Source organism: Acanthochromis polyacanthus, chromosome 8 (genome assembly GCF_021347895.1).
Source record: "Acanthochromis polyacanthus isolate Apoly-LR-REF ecotype Palm Island chromosome 8, KAUST_Apoly_ChrSc, whole genome shotgun sequence".
NCBI classification, from domain to species: Eukaryota; Metazoa; Chordata; class Actinopteri; family Pomacentridae; genus Acanthochromis; species Acanthochromis polyacanthus.
This window is the reverse complement of record NC_067120.1, coordinates 37631246-37648289: the sequence shown is the minus strand read 5'-3', so window position 1 is coordinate 37648289 and position 17044 is coordinate 37631246. Positions and strand designations below refer to the sequence as shown.

Here is a 17044-nt window from a genome sequence, read left to right as displayed (position 1 = left end):
GCATCCTTCTCCACCACAGTGACCTTCACAGACTGTCGGGTTGCTTTACACCAGGCGACTCCAGCACGGGCTTCTACTCATCTACAAGACACCTCAGTATCTCCACCACAAACAACACGTCACACCTGATCCTCCTACAAACACTCACCTCTCAACATTTTGTACCGCCTGAAACTCTCTCTGTCAACATTCTGTGGTTTCCTTTATGACGAATGAAACAACACGCTTCTCTTTCATCCGTGAATCAGAAAAATGGTGCTGGTTATCCTCTTTGTGTTGAAACGGTTCAGCCTTCAAGTACCTCAGAAGTACCTACCCTGGAATAAGTAATATTTTCTCCTCAGAAAACTGTCCTTAAGGAGGTTCCACAGGGCAGCTGTTGAGGTTAGAATATGAACTAAGTTTTGGGACACCCTATAAACTAATCTTACTGTGGAAATTGTCCCACATTCATGGGGTAAGAGTGGAATCGTTCTGAAGCATTCAGCATTTTGGGGAAATTTTCTCCTACATTTCAATGCAGGATTCTGTAAGTAGTGTCTCTCTGATTCATAGCGTCCCTGCAGTAACGCCTCCCTCAAACAGTCATATCGTCCTCCTACCTGGGCAGTCCGGCCACGTAGGACCAGCAGTCCTCAGCAGGATGGTAAACCTCCACAGAGGACAAAGCTCCGGTGTCGTTCCTCCCTCCTACAGCAATCAGACATTCTCCCACTGCCCCCAGGTAGAAGTCCACCCGCCTCTGGTTCATTGGAGCTCCCTGGAAGGACATCACATCGTCTCCGTGTCCAGTTACATAACCAGTAATAAGACAGAGCAGATGGAGTTTCCTTACCCTGGTCCACTGGTTGTGTCGGGGGTCGTATCTGTACAGCAGGTTACAGGCAGCGTCTCCACCGTTGTCTCTGGACGAACTTCCGCCAGCAGCAAAGATGAAGCCACCCAGAACCGCCAGACAGTGGTGGCTCCGCCGGGCTGGCAGCTCCGTCTCCACCACCCAACTTCCTGTTTCATCGTCCAGCCGGCAAACGTTGGCGCTCAGCTCCTCCCCCCACTCTGACGCCTGGACAGGACAAGAGGAATCAGTGAGATGCTGGTCTGGAGAGAGTTTCTGAGGCTTCTGTCACAAAAACACTCGCTCTAAAGTCTGAGGACTCAAGTTTTAGAATTAGGACAGCAAGTCTAGAGTTTTACAATACAGGTCTCCCTTCTGACAGTAAGTTTCAAGTCTTTAGAGTCTTAAGTGTTTTGACAGAAAATTTCAAGTGTTACGACAGCAAGTCCCGAAAATAAGGACAAGTATTCAAGTCTTAAAGACAGAAAGTCTCATATCTTAAGAGTTAAGTCTTAGAACAGCAAGTACCAAGTCTTAGGCCTCTTGGGAGTTAGGACAGCAAGTTTACAGTCTTACAAGTCTCAATATTCAAGAGTCTGAAGTCTCTGGACAGCAAATCTAAAGACAGCAAGTTTTAAGTCTTTGGAATGCAAATTTTAAGTGATAAAAGTCGAGTTTTAGGACAGCAAGCTTGAAATTTTAAAGCTGGAAAGTCTCAGGTTTCAATTTTTGAAGACAGCTTGTCTAAACTGTAGTATTTCTGAGGTCTTAAGCGTTTAAAGTTGTACAGATTTCAACTGTTAGGATAGCAAGTCTTAAGTGTCTCAAGTTTTAGGACAAATCACAAGTTTTAGAGCCCAGGTCTTAAGTTTGGGAACATTCAGACTCACAACTCATGACAGCATGTTTTAAGTCATTTAGGTTTCAAGACATGACAAAACATTTCAAATCTTAAAGAAGCCAAGTCTTATGTAAAAGGTCTTAATTCTTCAGACAGCAAGTCTTGAGTTTTGCAATACAGGCCTCAAGTCTTAGAACAACAACTTTCAAGACTCAGAACAGCATGCTTCAAGTCTTAAGACTCTCGGGCCTTAGAACAGCAAATGTGAAGTCTTATGAGTCTCCAGTATTAAAGACAGTGAATCTCATGTCTTCATGACATCTTGTCTCAAGTGTTTAGTTGTCGCACATGTCGAGGTGAAAGTGCGAGCTACTGCTGCTGCCATTTTTTCGAAGCAGTCTTTTTCAATGACTTATATCTTTTTGATGAGTTTGGCAACCAGAGCCTAAGTGTGAGTTTAGATGTGAGTCTTTGGCCTTTTTGTTTCATATTCTGGCCTGCTGAGATGTTTTGTGCACGAAGGTTTAATTTTCAAGTCTGAAGGTCCTCATTTCTTAGGACAAGTCATACGACGGTAAATCTTAAGTCTCATCATACCAAGTCTTAAGATGTTTTGGACAGTTACAAATTAATCTGAATGTCACAATTCAGATCCCAAGTCCTCTCCAGTTACTGTAAACACCCAGACCAGATGTAGACCTCTCTAAAGAGATGAACTCGTCCATCGTTACCTCTCCTCCAATCAGCAGCAGTCGTTCCACTCCCCCCCTCAGTGTGGTCCGTCCGGTCTGTAGTAGCGGTTGAGCGGTGAGTCGTCGGTGGTATCCCAGCGCCTCCTCCACCAGCGCCTCACAGCCAGCCTCCTCCGGCAGCAGGGCCCTCACCGCCGGCAGAACCCGGCCCACCAGGTCGCCCACCGGCATCAGGGGGAAGTGGATGCTTGAGAGCAGCTGGCGGGCATGGGCGGTCCGGTCGGGCGTCTGGCTGAGCCACTGGAGGGCGGCCTGGAGGAGGGCCTGCTCGCTGTCGTGTTGAACCTGAGGATGGACGAGGACATTTATCACTTCTTCTGTCACATAGTGGTGAGATTCTGCCACAATTCCCCAAACGCCCCACATCTGACCATCTTCAGTTTGACACTTCACGAGTGAATATTGATTGGGTTGACTGTGTGTTCAGTCTGGGGTCAAAGGTAACATTCGTTCTTGAGTTAAAATTCTTTAAGAAGTGGGTAATGTTGATTTTTCTGTAGTTTTTTTTTTTTTTTTGGGGGGGGGGGCAAACTGTGGAGCAATGGTTAAAGTTCTATAACTTGAGAAAGAATGTAGCTGGAGTCCTGACATTTTGTAGATCTATTGATCTGTACATCTGGTCTTCAATGGTGCAACCCTGCTTTGATAGAACAATGCAAACCAGTTATGTAATGGAGTAAATCTGGTCAAAAATTGTAAATATTTCTGTCTACTACAATTTTTAACAAACCACAACTCCTCCATTTTTTTACCCTAAGAGGTAGATTTTTTTTAAACCTTTAAAGCGCAGAGTGGGTGAAGAGATCCCCATCTTCCATTGGATTTGGGTCACTTTTGGCCCATGTTGCACATCAAAGGGTTGATGGTACCACTTTTTACAAAATGATTTGCAGGACTATGAGCCGGATGATTTTTCTTTTAGCTCAGTAACAATATTTTAGAACTCTTCAGGTCTGATTGGTTTCACCATCATACCTGCTCAATGACTGTCCTCATATTGGCCTTAAATGCAAAAAACATCATTTTAATAAAGTATGACAGACTGGCATCATACTCTATACATTTAAACTACCATTGGTGCCAATCACAGGGGAAGAAATCAGCCTTTTAGAGTGAAACATGAAGGCTTTAAGACCGGTGGAATATCAGAGCGGGCAGAAATGTGGACATTTTTTGACCAAATGTGCACCATCATCTAACTGGTTTTGTTATTCTATCGGAAACCACATGTAGATATCAATGAGCGTGCAAAATTTCAGGACTCTAGCTAAATTATTTGTCAATTTCTGGCACTTCAAAACATTGATCCATTGATTGGTGTGAAGAAAACGATGCAAAAGTCAACATGACTCCACCTTCTTTAAGACTTTCTGCGATCTAAAATGACCTATATTTGTTACCTGTCCACTGGAGAGGTAGCAGGTGAGTTTGCGCAGAGGAATGTCTCGAAGGAAATCGGGGGTGAAGGAGAGCGTGGCGAAGCGACCGAGGATGAAGCGGTCGATGAAGGCGTCGAGTCGCTCCAGACTGTAGAGCAGAGCCAGCTCCTGCAGGTAGAGGTAGTTATCCTCACTCACCTCCTTCTCCAGGTACTGGCAGCAGAAATCCACCACCCGCCACACCTGAGCAACACGTTTATCATCATATTACAGCAAGAACAGCTTCACATTTAACACTGCATACATGCTTATTAGATTTTCAGCGACTAAAAGGTCATTTAACTTCTTTTATTTGCCATTTTTAGCTCAGGTTTTATTGTAAATAAAGGAATTTTAAGCAACCAAAAGGGAAATTCTTCTACCAGATATTGCTCAAAATAAATAAAAAATATAAATAGAGAAAACCAATAAGATAAAAGGTCGTAATGACATCAAAGTGTGAAACAATTTCAAAACAATTCTGCTGGATAAAAATATTTTGCTGAAACTCCTTCAGTTAAAAGAGAAAGAAAAAGATTTTGTCCAAATACTGCATCATCCTGAAAAAAACGTCTTTCAAACTCACAGGGACATTTTTCACAAAGCAGCAGCAAGTACAAAAAAACGGCAATCAAAACCTGAAAAGAAACACATCAAACTAAGACGTCCAAAGTCGAGATCATATCCTGCTTTCAAAGCTCAGGAAATTCTTGAGATCTCTAAGCCTGTTATTAATACATTACAAAAAATAAAATAACTGAATGAAAATAAGACTAGAATAGATTTAAGTGATGAGTCAGAAGTAGCAAAGTCCTATTTTACATGAAACTGAAAGATAATATCACGAAATCAATTGCACAAACTTTTGATAAAGCAACACTGCAAATGTTAAAAATAGGTTTCTTCTTAATTAAGGCTTCATTTATAAGCATATTAAATATTTTTGTTAATTAAATGATCATAAATGAATGAGAGGGACCCAAGTGGAAGAGTGAGGTTACAGGGAGAAGAGATCAAGAAGGTGGAGGATTTTAAGTACTTAGGGTCAACAGTACAGAGCAATGGAGAGTGTGGGAAAGAGGTGAAGAAGCGTGTACAGGCAGGCTGGAACGGCTGGAGAAAAGTGTCAGGTGTGATAGAAGAGTTTCAGCTAAAATGAAAGGAAAGGTTTACAAAACTGTGGTGAGACCAGTCATGTTGTTTGGTCTGGAGACAGTGTCCCTGAGGAAAAGACAGGAGGCAGAGCTGGAGGTAGCAGAACTGAAGATGCTGAGGTTCTCTTTGGGAGTGACCAGGATGGATAGGATCAGGAATGAGTACATCAGAGGGACAGCACATGTTAGAGGCTTTGGAGATAAAGTCAGAGAGGCCAGACTGAGATGGTTCGGACATGTCCAGAGGAGAGAGAGTGAATATATTGGTAGAAGTATGCTGAGTTTCCCACTGCCAGGCAGGAGGCCTAGAGGAAAACCAAAGAGGAGGTTTATGGATGTGGTTAAAGAGGACATGAAGGTAGTTGGTGTGAGAGAAGAGGATGCAGCAGACAGGGTTAGATGGAGGCAATTGATTCGCTGTGGCGACTCCTGAAGGAAAAAGCCGAAAGGAAAAGAAGAAGAAATGATCATAAATGTCAGGAAAAAGCATCAGTTTCTGTCAGATAAGCTGACACAGACTCATCGTTTACTGTCGGCCGGTTTTCTTACCTGCAGCAGGTGTGCAGCTTCCAGAACATGGTCGATGTTTCCTCCGTCCAGCTGCAGCTCTCCGCTGTACAGGAAGTCCACCACAGCCTTCAGACCGATGTAGGACATCCCCACCAGCTCCACCTGCAGGAGGACGAGCCGTCAGGTACGAGACGCGATGATCGCATCTACGCTACTGTTGAAAGTTTGGAGTCATCCAGATGATTTCATGTTTTCCATGAAAACTCACACTTTTACTCAACATTACTGCACAAAGGTTTTCTAATTATCAATGAGCCTTTCAACACCATTAGCTAACACAATGTAGCATTAGAACACAGGAGTGATGGTTGCTGGAAACGTTCCTCTGTACCCCTATGGAGATGTTCCATTAACACTGGATTTATCATTCATGTATTGTTGTCTTCATTGAAAAAAACTTTCTCAAAAAAAAACATCTAACTGCTTACTGCTGTTTTATAAACCAATCAATTTTCCAAAATGATGTCTGATCATTTTTCTATTGAGCGACTAACTGATTCATCATTACAAGAACTTACAAAAATAAAGGAATAAAGAAAAGCAGCATATTTTTCCTTTAGAGGTGCCCATATCTGGCACGTTTCTTCTACTTTTGTTTGAAAAGATTCATCTTTATGTTGATCGAGAGGCAAAATCTGGGACGGAAAACCATCTAAAAAAAAAACTCTCATTGATGATTTTTAAAGCGTAAATGAGTGCATGAAACCAACCGAACAATTAATTATTTCTCAGGACTCAGCGTTTAACTGTTACAAATACTTGCAAAAATAAATAAGTAAAGAATAAAGAAAAGCAGCAAATAACAAAATGCTGCTTTAAATACCGTAAATAATCAGTAATCTAAAACTGTAATTATTCCCAGTTTTGACTCGTTTTTCTACGTGTGAATGAGTGAAAGTCGTCCAGGTTACCTCCTGCTGGTGCTCCTCCCTCATCCCCAGGGTGAACATGGCGTGGAAATACTGGCTGTAGACGGCCAGCAGGGCTCGGTGGGCCGGAACCCTCTGATCGTCGGCCACCAGAACCACATCGCAGAAGGAACCCTGCAGTCGCTGCTGGTCGAGGCCCTGAAGCAGCTCTGAAGCCTGATCCACCCAGCGGAAGACCTGCAACACAGCCAGCAGGTAGGAATCAGTTCTACTCAGCTTAAAGGCTTAAAGCAGAACTCTGGTTCACGTCAACATGATGGCTTCCCTTCAGCACGAGGTTCTGAGGGTGAAGTTAGCTTTATAAGTGAAAAATACCAGACTGTTCCTGTAACTGCCAGCATGATTTATTCACTAAAAAGGACCTCCAGAAATCACACGGAACGTCTGTGTTGGCCAAACTGTCCGGTTATTTCAGGCTAAGAGCCACATTTCAAACTTTAAAAATAGCAGGAAGAGATCTGCAGAGGTGTTTCTGGTTCTCAGACTACACAGTGATGAATAGTTCCAAACAAAAATGGTGGAAAATACCAAATATTTGCACCACAAAAGAGAAGATATGCGGCTTTTCTTTGTGTAACAGTTCTGTTACAAAAATTGCACAACAGTCATAGAAAAAGTATTATAGATTATAGTATTATAGATTGAAAAATGGTACATATTATATCTGATATTTGACAGATTTCTGCGTCATGTCATGTAATATCTAATAAAATCACAGCAAAAAGAATAATGTACATGGAAAACACAGACCAAAACTACAATGTCCACTTAAAAAAAATCGGGATTTTTTATCAAAGGTAATTCTTCTTCTTTAACAATTGCCTGTAAAATTACACACATTTTACTCTCTAAACCAGCAAAATAATTAATTTTCAGATATTTGCTGTTATTTTAAAGACAAACCAAGTATGTTAAGGACTAAAAAAAAAGGTAAATATCTTTCAGAATCTAAAAAAGTTTAAATTACAGATTACATTAAAAAAACACTTCATTTGCATGTTAACAGTGAAATAACAACCAAACAAAAAAACAGTACCAAACTGTAGCTAATGTCCATATCAAACAGTAAACAAATTAAACTACAATTTGTTATTTCACAATCAGACACACTGACTTTTGAGGATTCGCTGATCCTCTGAGGTCGACACACTCGGCTCAGTTTGTCCATTCTGGTCCCTCAGACAGGATTCATCTGAAGGAAACAAACAGACAAATACTGGTTTTACTGGTTTTACTGGTGTTACTGATTAACTGAGGCACAAAAAAAACACCTCCGACTGTTCTTCTAATTTAAGTAATCGTGTCTGCACCTCTACACTGAGAAATTTGTTGCTATTTTCATTATTATAGAATTAAAAACTGAATAGAATACTGTTTTCAGCATGTACAGCACCTTCTGTCTGCATCTTGTAGCTTAATTTCAGTGTCTTGTGCATCATTTTAGACAAATTCATCCTCATATATTTGGAATTCCAAGCGTTACAGGATAGGTTACTGAATACAGTCTCTGTTCTTTGTGCTCATCTCAGTCTGCTGTCAGTAAAACTTACGGGAGTCTAAGTGTTAAATAGCATTAAATTACAATAAAACACAATTCAAGCTGCAAAAAAATGTCAACTGAAAGAAAAATAACTGTTTCTTTTGGTAATATATAACCAAAATACGTTATTTTGCTAATGAATTCTAATTAATTCAAGTACATTTTGCAGTGAAAATGTTAAAAATGTAAGGGTAAAATGTGGGAATTTAATCTGCAGCTGTTTTATTTAGAATTCAATAACAGTTAAAGCCATTTTTAAATGAAATGGATCATATATGCTGACTGAGCACTCCATAAAGTGAGTACATGATACAGACTTTGTTAACTCGTCATGCCGACGTTTTCGGTGAGGTCTTCTTTATCTAGTATCTTTATTTCACACACATGAGACAGAAACTATCACCAGTTAAGGGTTACGTGGGATAGTTTCAGGTTAACTGTTAACCTGACCGTCAGTTAAACTGGAACACCGGCTTCAGGACGATACGAGCGGACACCGGAGCTAAAGGAGGGTTATTCTGCTCGTCAGCGACAAATAATGCAGCCCTAAACACGCTGCTGTCAAAGAACAGCGATGCAACAAGGACACTGCACATTTAGCGGTTAGTTTTAGACCATATTACCGTCCCAGGGAGTTCACAGCGGTGGTAGCCATTGTTATTTACATTCCCCGATGGTCCCCGTCTACTAATGCGGAAGTCTCGTGTGACGTGTGGACACCACTATCGCGAGAATTCAATCCGAGTACCCAGACGTGTTCATCGCAATCATAGACTGGAGCATTGTTGCTGATAGAGTTCACCACGCTCTATGCACCACATATTTCAAAGAAAAGTTTTGACTAAAATCTTACCCTTATCTAAATAATAAAACAATGTGTAAATACTGTATGGTGACTTTTAAAACATGTAGTATTTCTATAAATAGATGTTTTTTTAATAGTATTGTACAGCAAGTTTTTCAGAGCATATACTAACCTTTAATGTTAATGTCACTAACCTGGCTGTTTTTGTCCTTTTATTATTTTTGTTGTTGTATGTAAGCTGCTGAATATTTGAATTTCACTTGGGATTAATAAAGTATCTATTTGGTAAAAATTAAATATTTTTTGGGTTTTTAAACAGCTGGATAGAAACAATCAGTTGATGGAAAAGTATTCCATAATCAGTTAAGTGAAAATGTTGCCTAAAACAAGCCAAACGCTTTAGTCTCAGTTGAAGATTTGCTGCTTTTCTGATAAATATCAAAAACAAACATATTATTTGGATGCTTCTTAAGTATTAGTAACAATTAATGATTAGTCACTAGAGAGAAAACAGATTCTGTTTACTCATTTTGACCACAAATTGTGGAAAAAAATGCTGAATGGATTTACTGGTTTTCTTGGCAGCTCGTTACCACAGAGGCTGATATTATTACATTTACATTATTTAAAGGTTACACTAGGAATTCCAGCCCTGAGCCCTTTGGCACATATATTTCTGCACCCCAGAGAAGAGCCACTTGGCACTAATCCCTGGTTTACAGACGCTTTTGTTATGACAACGAGGCAGTAATGTGCGCATTACAGGAGGGGAACACGCCAAGCACCTCCCTCCTTCCCCCTTCCCAATGTTCGCTCCTTCGCTCCCACCCAGTTTTACAGGAAGGCTCTGAGCTTGTAAATAACATTTTGTGTTGTTTCCCTTGTGTGTGTGCGCGTGCTTACTCTCTATCTCTCTTATTGTGCTTTGTTCTGGCATAACCATAGTATATGAAAGTGCTAAATGTACAGGTCTGTGTTTTGCAACATGTATGTATTTACAGTCTACAATATGCTCATTTCTTTGAAATTCTTGTATTTCTAAGACGGAACAACTAACTCACTGTCTCTCAGAATGTGTAAACACCCTATTTCTTATACGGTCCTGGATTAGTCATATTGCTGATGGCTGATGATGCACAACGAGTCCTTTGTTTATAAAACAAAATATTTTAATATAGGCGAGACAAAGAACAACAAAGTAAATACAAATTAGTCCACAGCATCCAAATAGTACATGGCAGAGGATACAAAAGGAATCAATAAAAAACAACAATTTGTAACGGAGCACATACGCGATGGAGACAACTTTGACAAACTTGTCGAGAAGAGTAAAAAAAAAAAAAATTAAATTAAAATGGTCATCCCATGCTTATAGCGCATCTGTGACGCAGCCTGAGGCGCTGCGCTTTTGTAACGTAGCCCTGACGCTGTTGTGTGTGCGTTCAATAAAAGACACGTTCGAAATATGATGGCTTCCACCTTGCTATTTGGCGACATAAACGCCACAGTGGTTGTTGTGTTACCGTCCGCTCAGCTGTCTGCGTGGCGGGCACATGCCCGGCACTGCCATTCTATGTCTTTACGGCATGCGCCGCACGTGTACCGATAACAGTCTACACACCGATGAGTGGCATGATTTCTTTTACACCGCTCATTTGCCTGACACCCACCCTCAGCAGTCAGTGGGAGGTCATGGACACAGATCCTCTCTCATCCACCATCACCAGACCCAGAAAGGCTTATTCCATCCCAAAACACCAAATATTCAGGAAGGTGGCTGCAGCACCATCTTCAATTTTACTGTGGGTGCTGGTGGTGGAAGATCATGATAAAAAAGCTTTTTGTGCAAAATTACAGGCTTATACTCCCAATAATTTTTGAGTTATGGCATTTTCAAATTTTAATAATTTTGGCCAAAATGCCCTCCCCCCAATCCTCGCCTGAAATTTTTAGATTTTAAAATGCTTATATCTCTGCTTCTGGGTATCACAGAGACTTGAATTTTTTTCTCCAAGCTCTCTACAAGTTGGTGATGTCCTAGAAACAACACCCACACTCAAGAGAAGTCTCTACAGAGCAGGGGGGCTTGTCCAAAATGTATAAATTATTTGTAAAAACCACTCGCGAGTAGGGTTAAGGGTGTTAAAAATACTAGAAATCTTACAGATTAATGTCTTAGCACCATTTAGTATTGCTCTAGACCAGACTGGCTTATAACTTGTACAGGGGGAGCCCTCTAGGTACATTATTTAGAGAGATATGGACTGCTTAACATTGCCCCCCATGAAAAGTGCCTAATTTTCAAGGACCCTGAAGTCAATGTAGCACAGGTGGTAGAGATCTGCAAATTTGCACAGAAACTCATCTATCGTCTTACTATAGCCATGCAAAGTCCCAACTTCTAGCCATCACTGTATCATGCTCAATTTTACCCCCAAACTATGCCATTTTTGGTAGTCACGAATCTGAACATTACCCGTTATGCATATACACACGTGGACAAAATTGTTGGTACCCCTCAGTTAAAGAAGGAAAAACCCACAATTCTCACTGAAATCACTTGAAACTCACAAAAGTAACAATAAATAAAAATTTATTGAAAATTAAATAATCAAAAACAGCCATTACTTTTGAATTGTTGATTAACATAATTATTTTAAAAAACAAATTAATGAAACAGGCTTGGACAAAAATGATGGTACCTCTATAAAAGATTGAAAACTATTTGACCAGAGTGACATGATTAACTCAGGTGTGTCATTTAATTGACATCACAGGTGTTTCCAAACTCATAATCAGTCAGTCTGCCTATTTAAAGGGAGACAAGTAGTCACCCTGCTGTTTGGTGAAAAGGTGTGTACCACACTGAACATGGACAACAGAAAGCGAAGGAGAGAATTGTCCCAGGACATCCGAAAAAAAATTATAGACAAACATCTTAAAGGTAAAGGCTATAAGACCATCTCTAAACAGCTTGAAGTTCCTGTGACAACAGTGGCTCATATTATTCAGAAGTTCAAGACCCACGGGACAGTAGCCAACCTCCCTGGACGTGGCCGCAAGAGGAAAATTGATGACAAATTGAAGAGACGGATCGTTGGAATTGTATCCAAAGAGCCCAGAGCAACCTCCAAAGAAATTAAAGGTGAACTCCAAGGCCAAGGTACATCAGTGTCAGATCGCACCATTCGTCGTTGTTTGAGCCAAAGTGGACTTCATGGGAGACGACCAAGGAGGACACCACTGCTGAAAAAAACTCATAAAAAAGCCAGACTGGAATTTGCAAAAAATGCATGTTGACAAGCCACAAAGCTTCTGGGAGAATGTCCTTTGGACAGATGAGACCAAACTGGAGCTTTTTGGTAAGGCACATCAACTCTATGTTCATAGACTCAAAAACCAAGCATACGAAGAAAAGAACACTGTCCCTACGGTGAAACATGGAGGAGGCTCAGTAATGTTTTGGGGCTGCTTTGCTGCATCTGGCACAGGGTGTCTTGAAAGTGTGCAAGGTACGATGAAATCTGAAGACTATCAAGGCATTCTGGAGAGAAATGTGCTGCCTAGTGTCAGAAAGCTTGGTCTCAGTCGCAGGTCATGGGTCTTCCAACAGGACAACGATCCAAAACACACAGCCAAAAACACCCAAGAATGGCTGAGAGAAAAGCGTTGGACTATTCTAAAGTGGCCTTCTATGAGCCCAGATCTGAATCCCATTGAACATATGTGGAAGGAGCTGAAACATGCCATTTGGAGAAGACACCCATCAAACCTGAGACAACTGGAGCTGTTTGCTCATGAGGAGTGGGCCAAAATACCTGTTGACAGCTGCAGAACGCTCATTGACAAATACAGAAATCGTTTAATTGCAGTGATTGCCTCAAAAGGTTGTGCAACAAAATATTAAGTTATGGGTACCATCATTTTTGTCCAGCCCTATTTCATTAGTTTGTTTTTTTAAATAATTATGTTAATCAACAATTCAAAAGTGATGGCTGATTTTGATTATTTAATTTTCAATAAATTTTTATTTATTGTTACTTTTGTGAGTTTCAAGTGATTTCAGTGAGAATTGTGGGTTTTTCCTTCTTTAACTGAGGGGTACCAACAATTTTGTCCATGTGTGTATAGTGCTGGGGGCGGCTTGTGGCGGAGACGGCCCAAATATTCAGATCCGTTCTTCTGGTCTCCCGGGTCGTTTTGTCTTCAGTTAAACTGAAGAATTCCCAAACAGTGTTTTGTGTTTATGCAACGAAGTGAAGTGTGACGTCAGAGTCGGCAGCCACCCGGCCATTCAGGTGGTGGTAAGAAACACGAATGGAGGAGCCAAGATGAGCCGAACACGACGGGATGAGCCGAAGTGGGCCGAAGGCAAAGGGAAGAGACGAGCTCCGAATATTTTCGTCTGGGGGGAGGAAGGGGTGATCACAGAAACATATGTGTATATGTCCTAGACATATGTGTATATGTTTATGTGATCACAGGACAGAATGAGCCGATGTGGGCCGAAGGCAGAGGGAAGACAGTAACGCCGCATATTCGGATACCAAAATTAATATCCGGATACCGCCATAGCGAACGAATATTCGGATATTCGGGTCCAGCCCTATCAGGCAGGGATGCAGCATCTCACCTCTTATTTATTGTCGCCACAGAATTACTAGCTATAACTGTTGTAAATTCAAACATTAAGGATTAGAAATAAACAACCACATTAATTATAAGTCAGCTTGCTGATGACACGACAATCTTCCTTAAAAACAAAGAACAAATTCCATTGGCCTTAGAAACAATTAAACTGTTCTCCCAAGCCTCAGGTCTGCATTTGAATCTGGACAAGTGTGAACTCATGAGTATACATAACTGTTCTGACCTTTGACTGTATGATATGCCTGTTAAAAATAAGATAAAATATTTAGGAATTTGGGTAACCAAATGCTCTGACACTAGTGAAAAAGAGAATATTCAAAATACGATTGATAAATGTAAAAAAAAAAAAAAAACTTCAATAACTGGCTGCAAAGGGACTTATTGTTAACCAAAATTGAATCATTATCCAGATTAATCTATTCAGCATATTCTCTAGCAATCACACCAAGGATTATAAAAGAAATTAATAGAATACATTTTAATTTCATATGGAAAAATAAACATCACTATACCAAAAATGGAGACTTGGTGAAGGACTATGAGGATGGGGCATAAAAGCAATTGATTTCGAAATTATGAATGGAATGTTAAAGATTAACTGGCTCCGATCCTTTTTGAAAAATAGTGATGAGATATGGTTTTCCTTACCCAATCTTATTTTCAACAAAGTTGGAGGTATTGAATTTCTATTAGTATGCGATTTTGAAAAATCCAAAGTACCCATGAAACTTTCTAAATTTCACCAGCAGGTTTTACTACAATGGAAAATGATGTTCAAACATAACTTCAGCCCCCATAATGTCCCACTGTGGAACAACAGAGCAATACTGAGTAGGAGGAGGCCTTTGTTCATGGAAGACTGGATGGTAAAACTAATTTGGTCTATCACACATCTAATGGATGGGACTGGAGAAATACTTGGATTGGATGATTTTAATGCAAAATACACTGCTCAAAAAAATTAAAGGAACACTTTGAAAATACATCATATTTCAATACGGGGAAAAAACAAACAAACTGGATCTTAGCATTGATATGGACTGGATAATGTGTTAGGAATGAAAAGTGCCACATTGTTTGATGGGAATGAAAATTATCAACCCCCCAGGAGGGCTAAATTCAAGACACCCCAAAATCAAAGTGAAAAACTGATGTAGCAGGCTGGTCCATCTTGCTGAAATTCCTTGGCAGCGACTCAGAATGGTATTCAGTAGTTTGTATGGCCTCCATGTGCTTGTATGCATGACTGATGATGCCGGGACAAGCTCTGAATGAGACGACAGATGGTGTCCTGGGGTATCTCCTCCCAGAACTGGACCAGGGCATCGCTGAGCTCCTGGACAGTCTGAGGAGCAACCTGATGGTGTCTGATGGAACAAAACATAATGTTCCAAAGGTGTTCTATTGGATTCAGGTCAGGTGAGCATGGGGGCCAGCTAATGGTATCAGTTCCTTCATCCTCCAGGAACTGCATGAGTTCTCTTACCACATAAGACTGGGCATTGTCGTACACCAGAAGGAATCCAGGACCACTGCACCAATGTAGGGTCTGACAATGGGTCAAAGGATTTCATCCTGATACCTAATGACAGTCAGAGTGCCGTTGTCCAGCCTGTAGAGGTCTGTGTGTCCCTCCATGGATATGCCTCCCCACACCATCACTGACCCACCACCAAACCCGTCATGCTGAACAATGTTACAGCAGGGATAGGATCAGCAAGTTCTGATTCTAGTGGAAAGTTGTTGACGGGGGGGGCGGCGGCGGCGCAGCGACTTCCAATCGCTGGTCCGTTTACAATCGTCGTTAACAAGCTATCGTTAACGTCGTTACCATCGCGCGGGAGTATCAGCGACAATAAAGTGTTCAAACTTGAAATGAAATCGGCGGATCCGCGGTAAATTCCCATCCCTGAAAAAAAGCAGAATTCCGGAAAAATCACATCCCTGTACAGGCAGCACAACGTTCTCCACGGCTTCTCCAGACCCTTTCATGTCTGTCACATGTGCTCAGGGTGAACCTGCTCTCATCTGTGAAAAGCACAGGGCACCAGTGGTGGACTTGCAAATTCCTGTGTTCTATGGCAAATGCCAGCCGAGCTCCACGGTGCCAGGCAGTGAGCACAGCGGGCACTAGAGGACACTGGGCCCTCAGACCACTCTCATTACAAAAACAGAAAAACAGTCAGAAAACATTAGGAAGGAAAAAAATGCCAGCAGCCTTCACCTGTAAACTCATTCCTGTTTTGGGGGTTGTCTCATTGTTACCCCTCTAGTGCATCTGTTGTTATTTTATGAACACCAAAGCAGCTGAAACTGACTAAAAAGCCCCTCAGTTACTTACTTGACCAGATCAGTAAGTTTTTTTTCCTCTATGCAATCTAAATTTAATAGGAGGTGTGATTGTTATCTAAATTTGATGTACTTATGTAGACATTTGAGTTTGTCATGTTCTTGTTCAATAAAGTTATAAAAAAAAAATGTCAAGAAACCTCTTTTTAGAGAATCATTTCCTGTGCCGCTGAATTGGTCATGAAATAAAAGCCCGTAGCATTAAAAATACGTCTTCAAAATAAAAGCCTGAAGGAAACGGTTATTTTCACACTAGCAAAACAAAGGCTTGCCAAAATTGATGAACTGATCAACAGACCTTTATAAGAGTAATTTACACGTGATTCGGTATAAATACATAACGCATGCCTGTACTCAGCACACGTATACACAAGTCATTGGTAACTCTAAATTGCCTATAGGTGCGATTGTGTGTCTGTATATGTAGCCCTGTGACAGACTGGTGACCTGTCCAGGGTGTCCCCTGCCTTCGCCCGAGTCAGCTGAGATAGGCTCCAGCACCCCCACCACCCTAATGAGGATTGAGCGGTGTATAGATGATTGATGAATGGATGGATAGAAAGAGGAACAGGGAGGAAAATAAAAACAGCAGCAATAAAGTTAAATATAACACAATACATACAGAAATTCACAGCTCGAAAGGAATGTAGAAATACAGTTGTGCAAAAACACCAATTGCAAAATGCAGTGCAAAAAGTAGAGTTCATGGTGCAAAGAAATGCTGAAATGCAAAATAGAAGTCTGGAAGCAGAATTAGGGCACATGAGCAGCAGGGTGAGTGTAAAGTGTAGCCCAGTGCAAGATTCAGTTCTTTATTGCACATGGTGTGTCTGTTGTGTATTCAGGGGGCAAAAGACTGGACAGCTCTGGGAGAAAAACAATAAACAATAAATCTCTGCTTTAAATCAATTTCAATAAAGCAAACAGATCTTACATTGGATGCTGCAGGAGGACAATCAGCTGGTTTCTCTGTCAGTCAGTCGGCAGCATCGCTGATTAGCCAACTTTAGAACAACCACAAACTGCTGCATTTTTTCCCTCCATAAAATCGTTAAAACGCGACGTTTACTGGCGACATGAACCGTCCCGCTGCCGGTAAACTCCTCTTCAACTCATTCTGCTCTCCGGTTAATTAATGTCCACGAACAGATGAGCAGCTGCAGCTAGCATGTAGCCAGTTAGCTTATCAACAAGCTGAACC

At 41.0% G+C, this 17044-nt stretch overlaps 1 protein-coding gene across 2 annotated transcripts in view; it reads right to left on the bottom strand.

Moving 5' to 3' along the window:
* klhl36 (kelch-like family member 36) overlaps positions 1–17044 on the bottom strand; it is a 20013-nt gene extending 2969 nt beyond the window's left edge. The window contains exons 1-8 of one of the 2 annotated variants that reach the window (XM_022212593.2): positions 16778–17044; positions 7614–7691; positions 6482–6676; positions 5550–5672; positions 3829–4050; positions 2408–2713; positions 836–1063; positions 603–760 (exon numbers count right to left, since the gene is read on the bottom strand). In XM_022212593.2, coding sequence (XP_022068285.2) covers positions 603–760; positions 836–1063; positions 2408–2713; positions 3829–4050; positions 5550–5672; positions 6482–6676; positions 7614–7667 — 1286 coding nt within the window. In that variant the 5' untranslated portion in view covers positions 7668–7691; positions 16778–17044. Of the gene's footprint in view, positions 1–602; positions 761–835; positions 1064–2407; positions 2714–3828; positions 4051–5549; positions 5673–6481; positions 6677–7613; positions 7692–8662; positions 8782–16777 lie in introns of those variants that run through there. The other variant, XM_022212594.2, reaches the window with a different exon arrangement.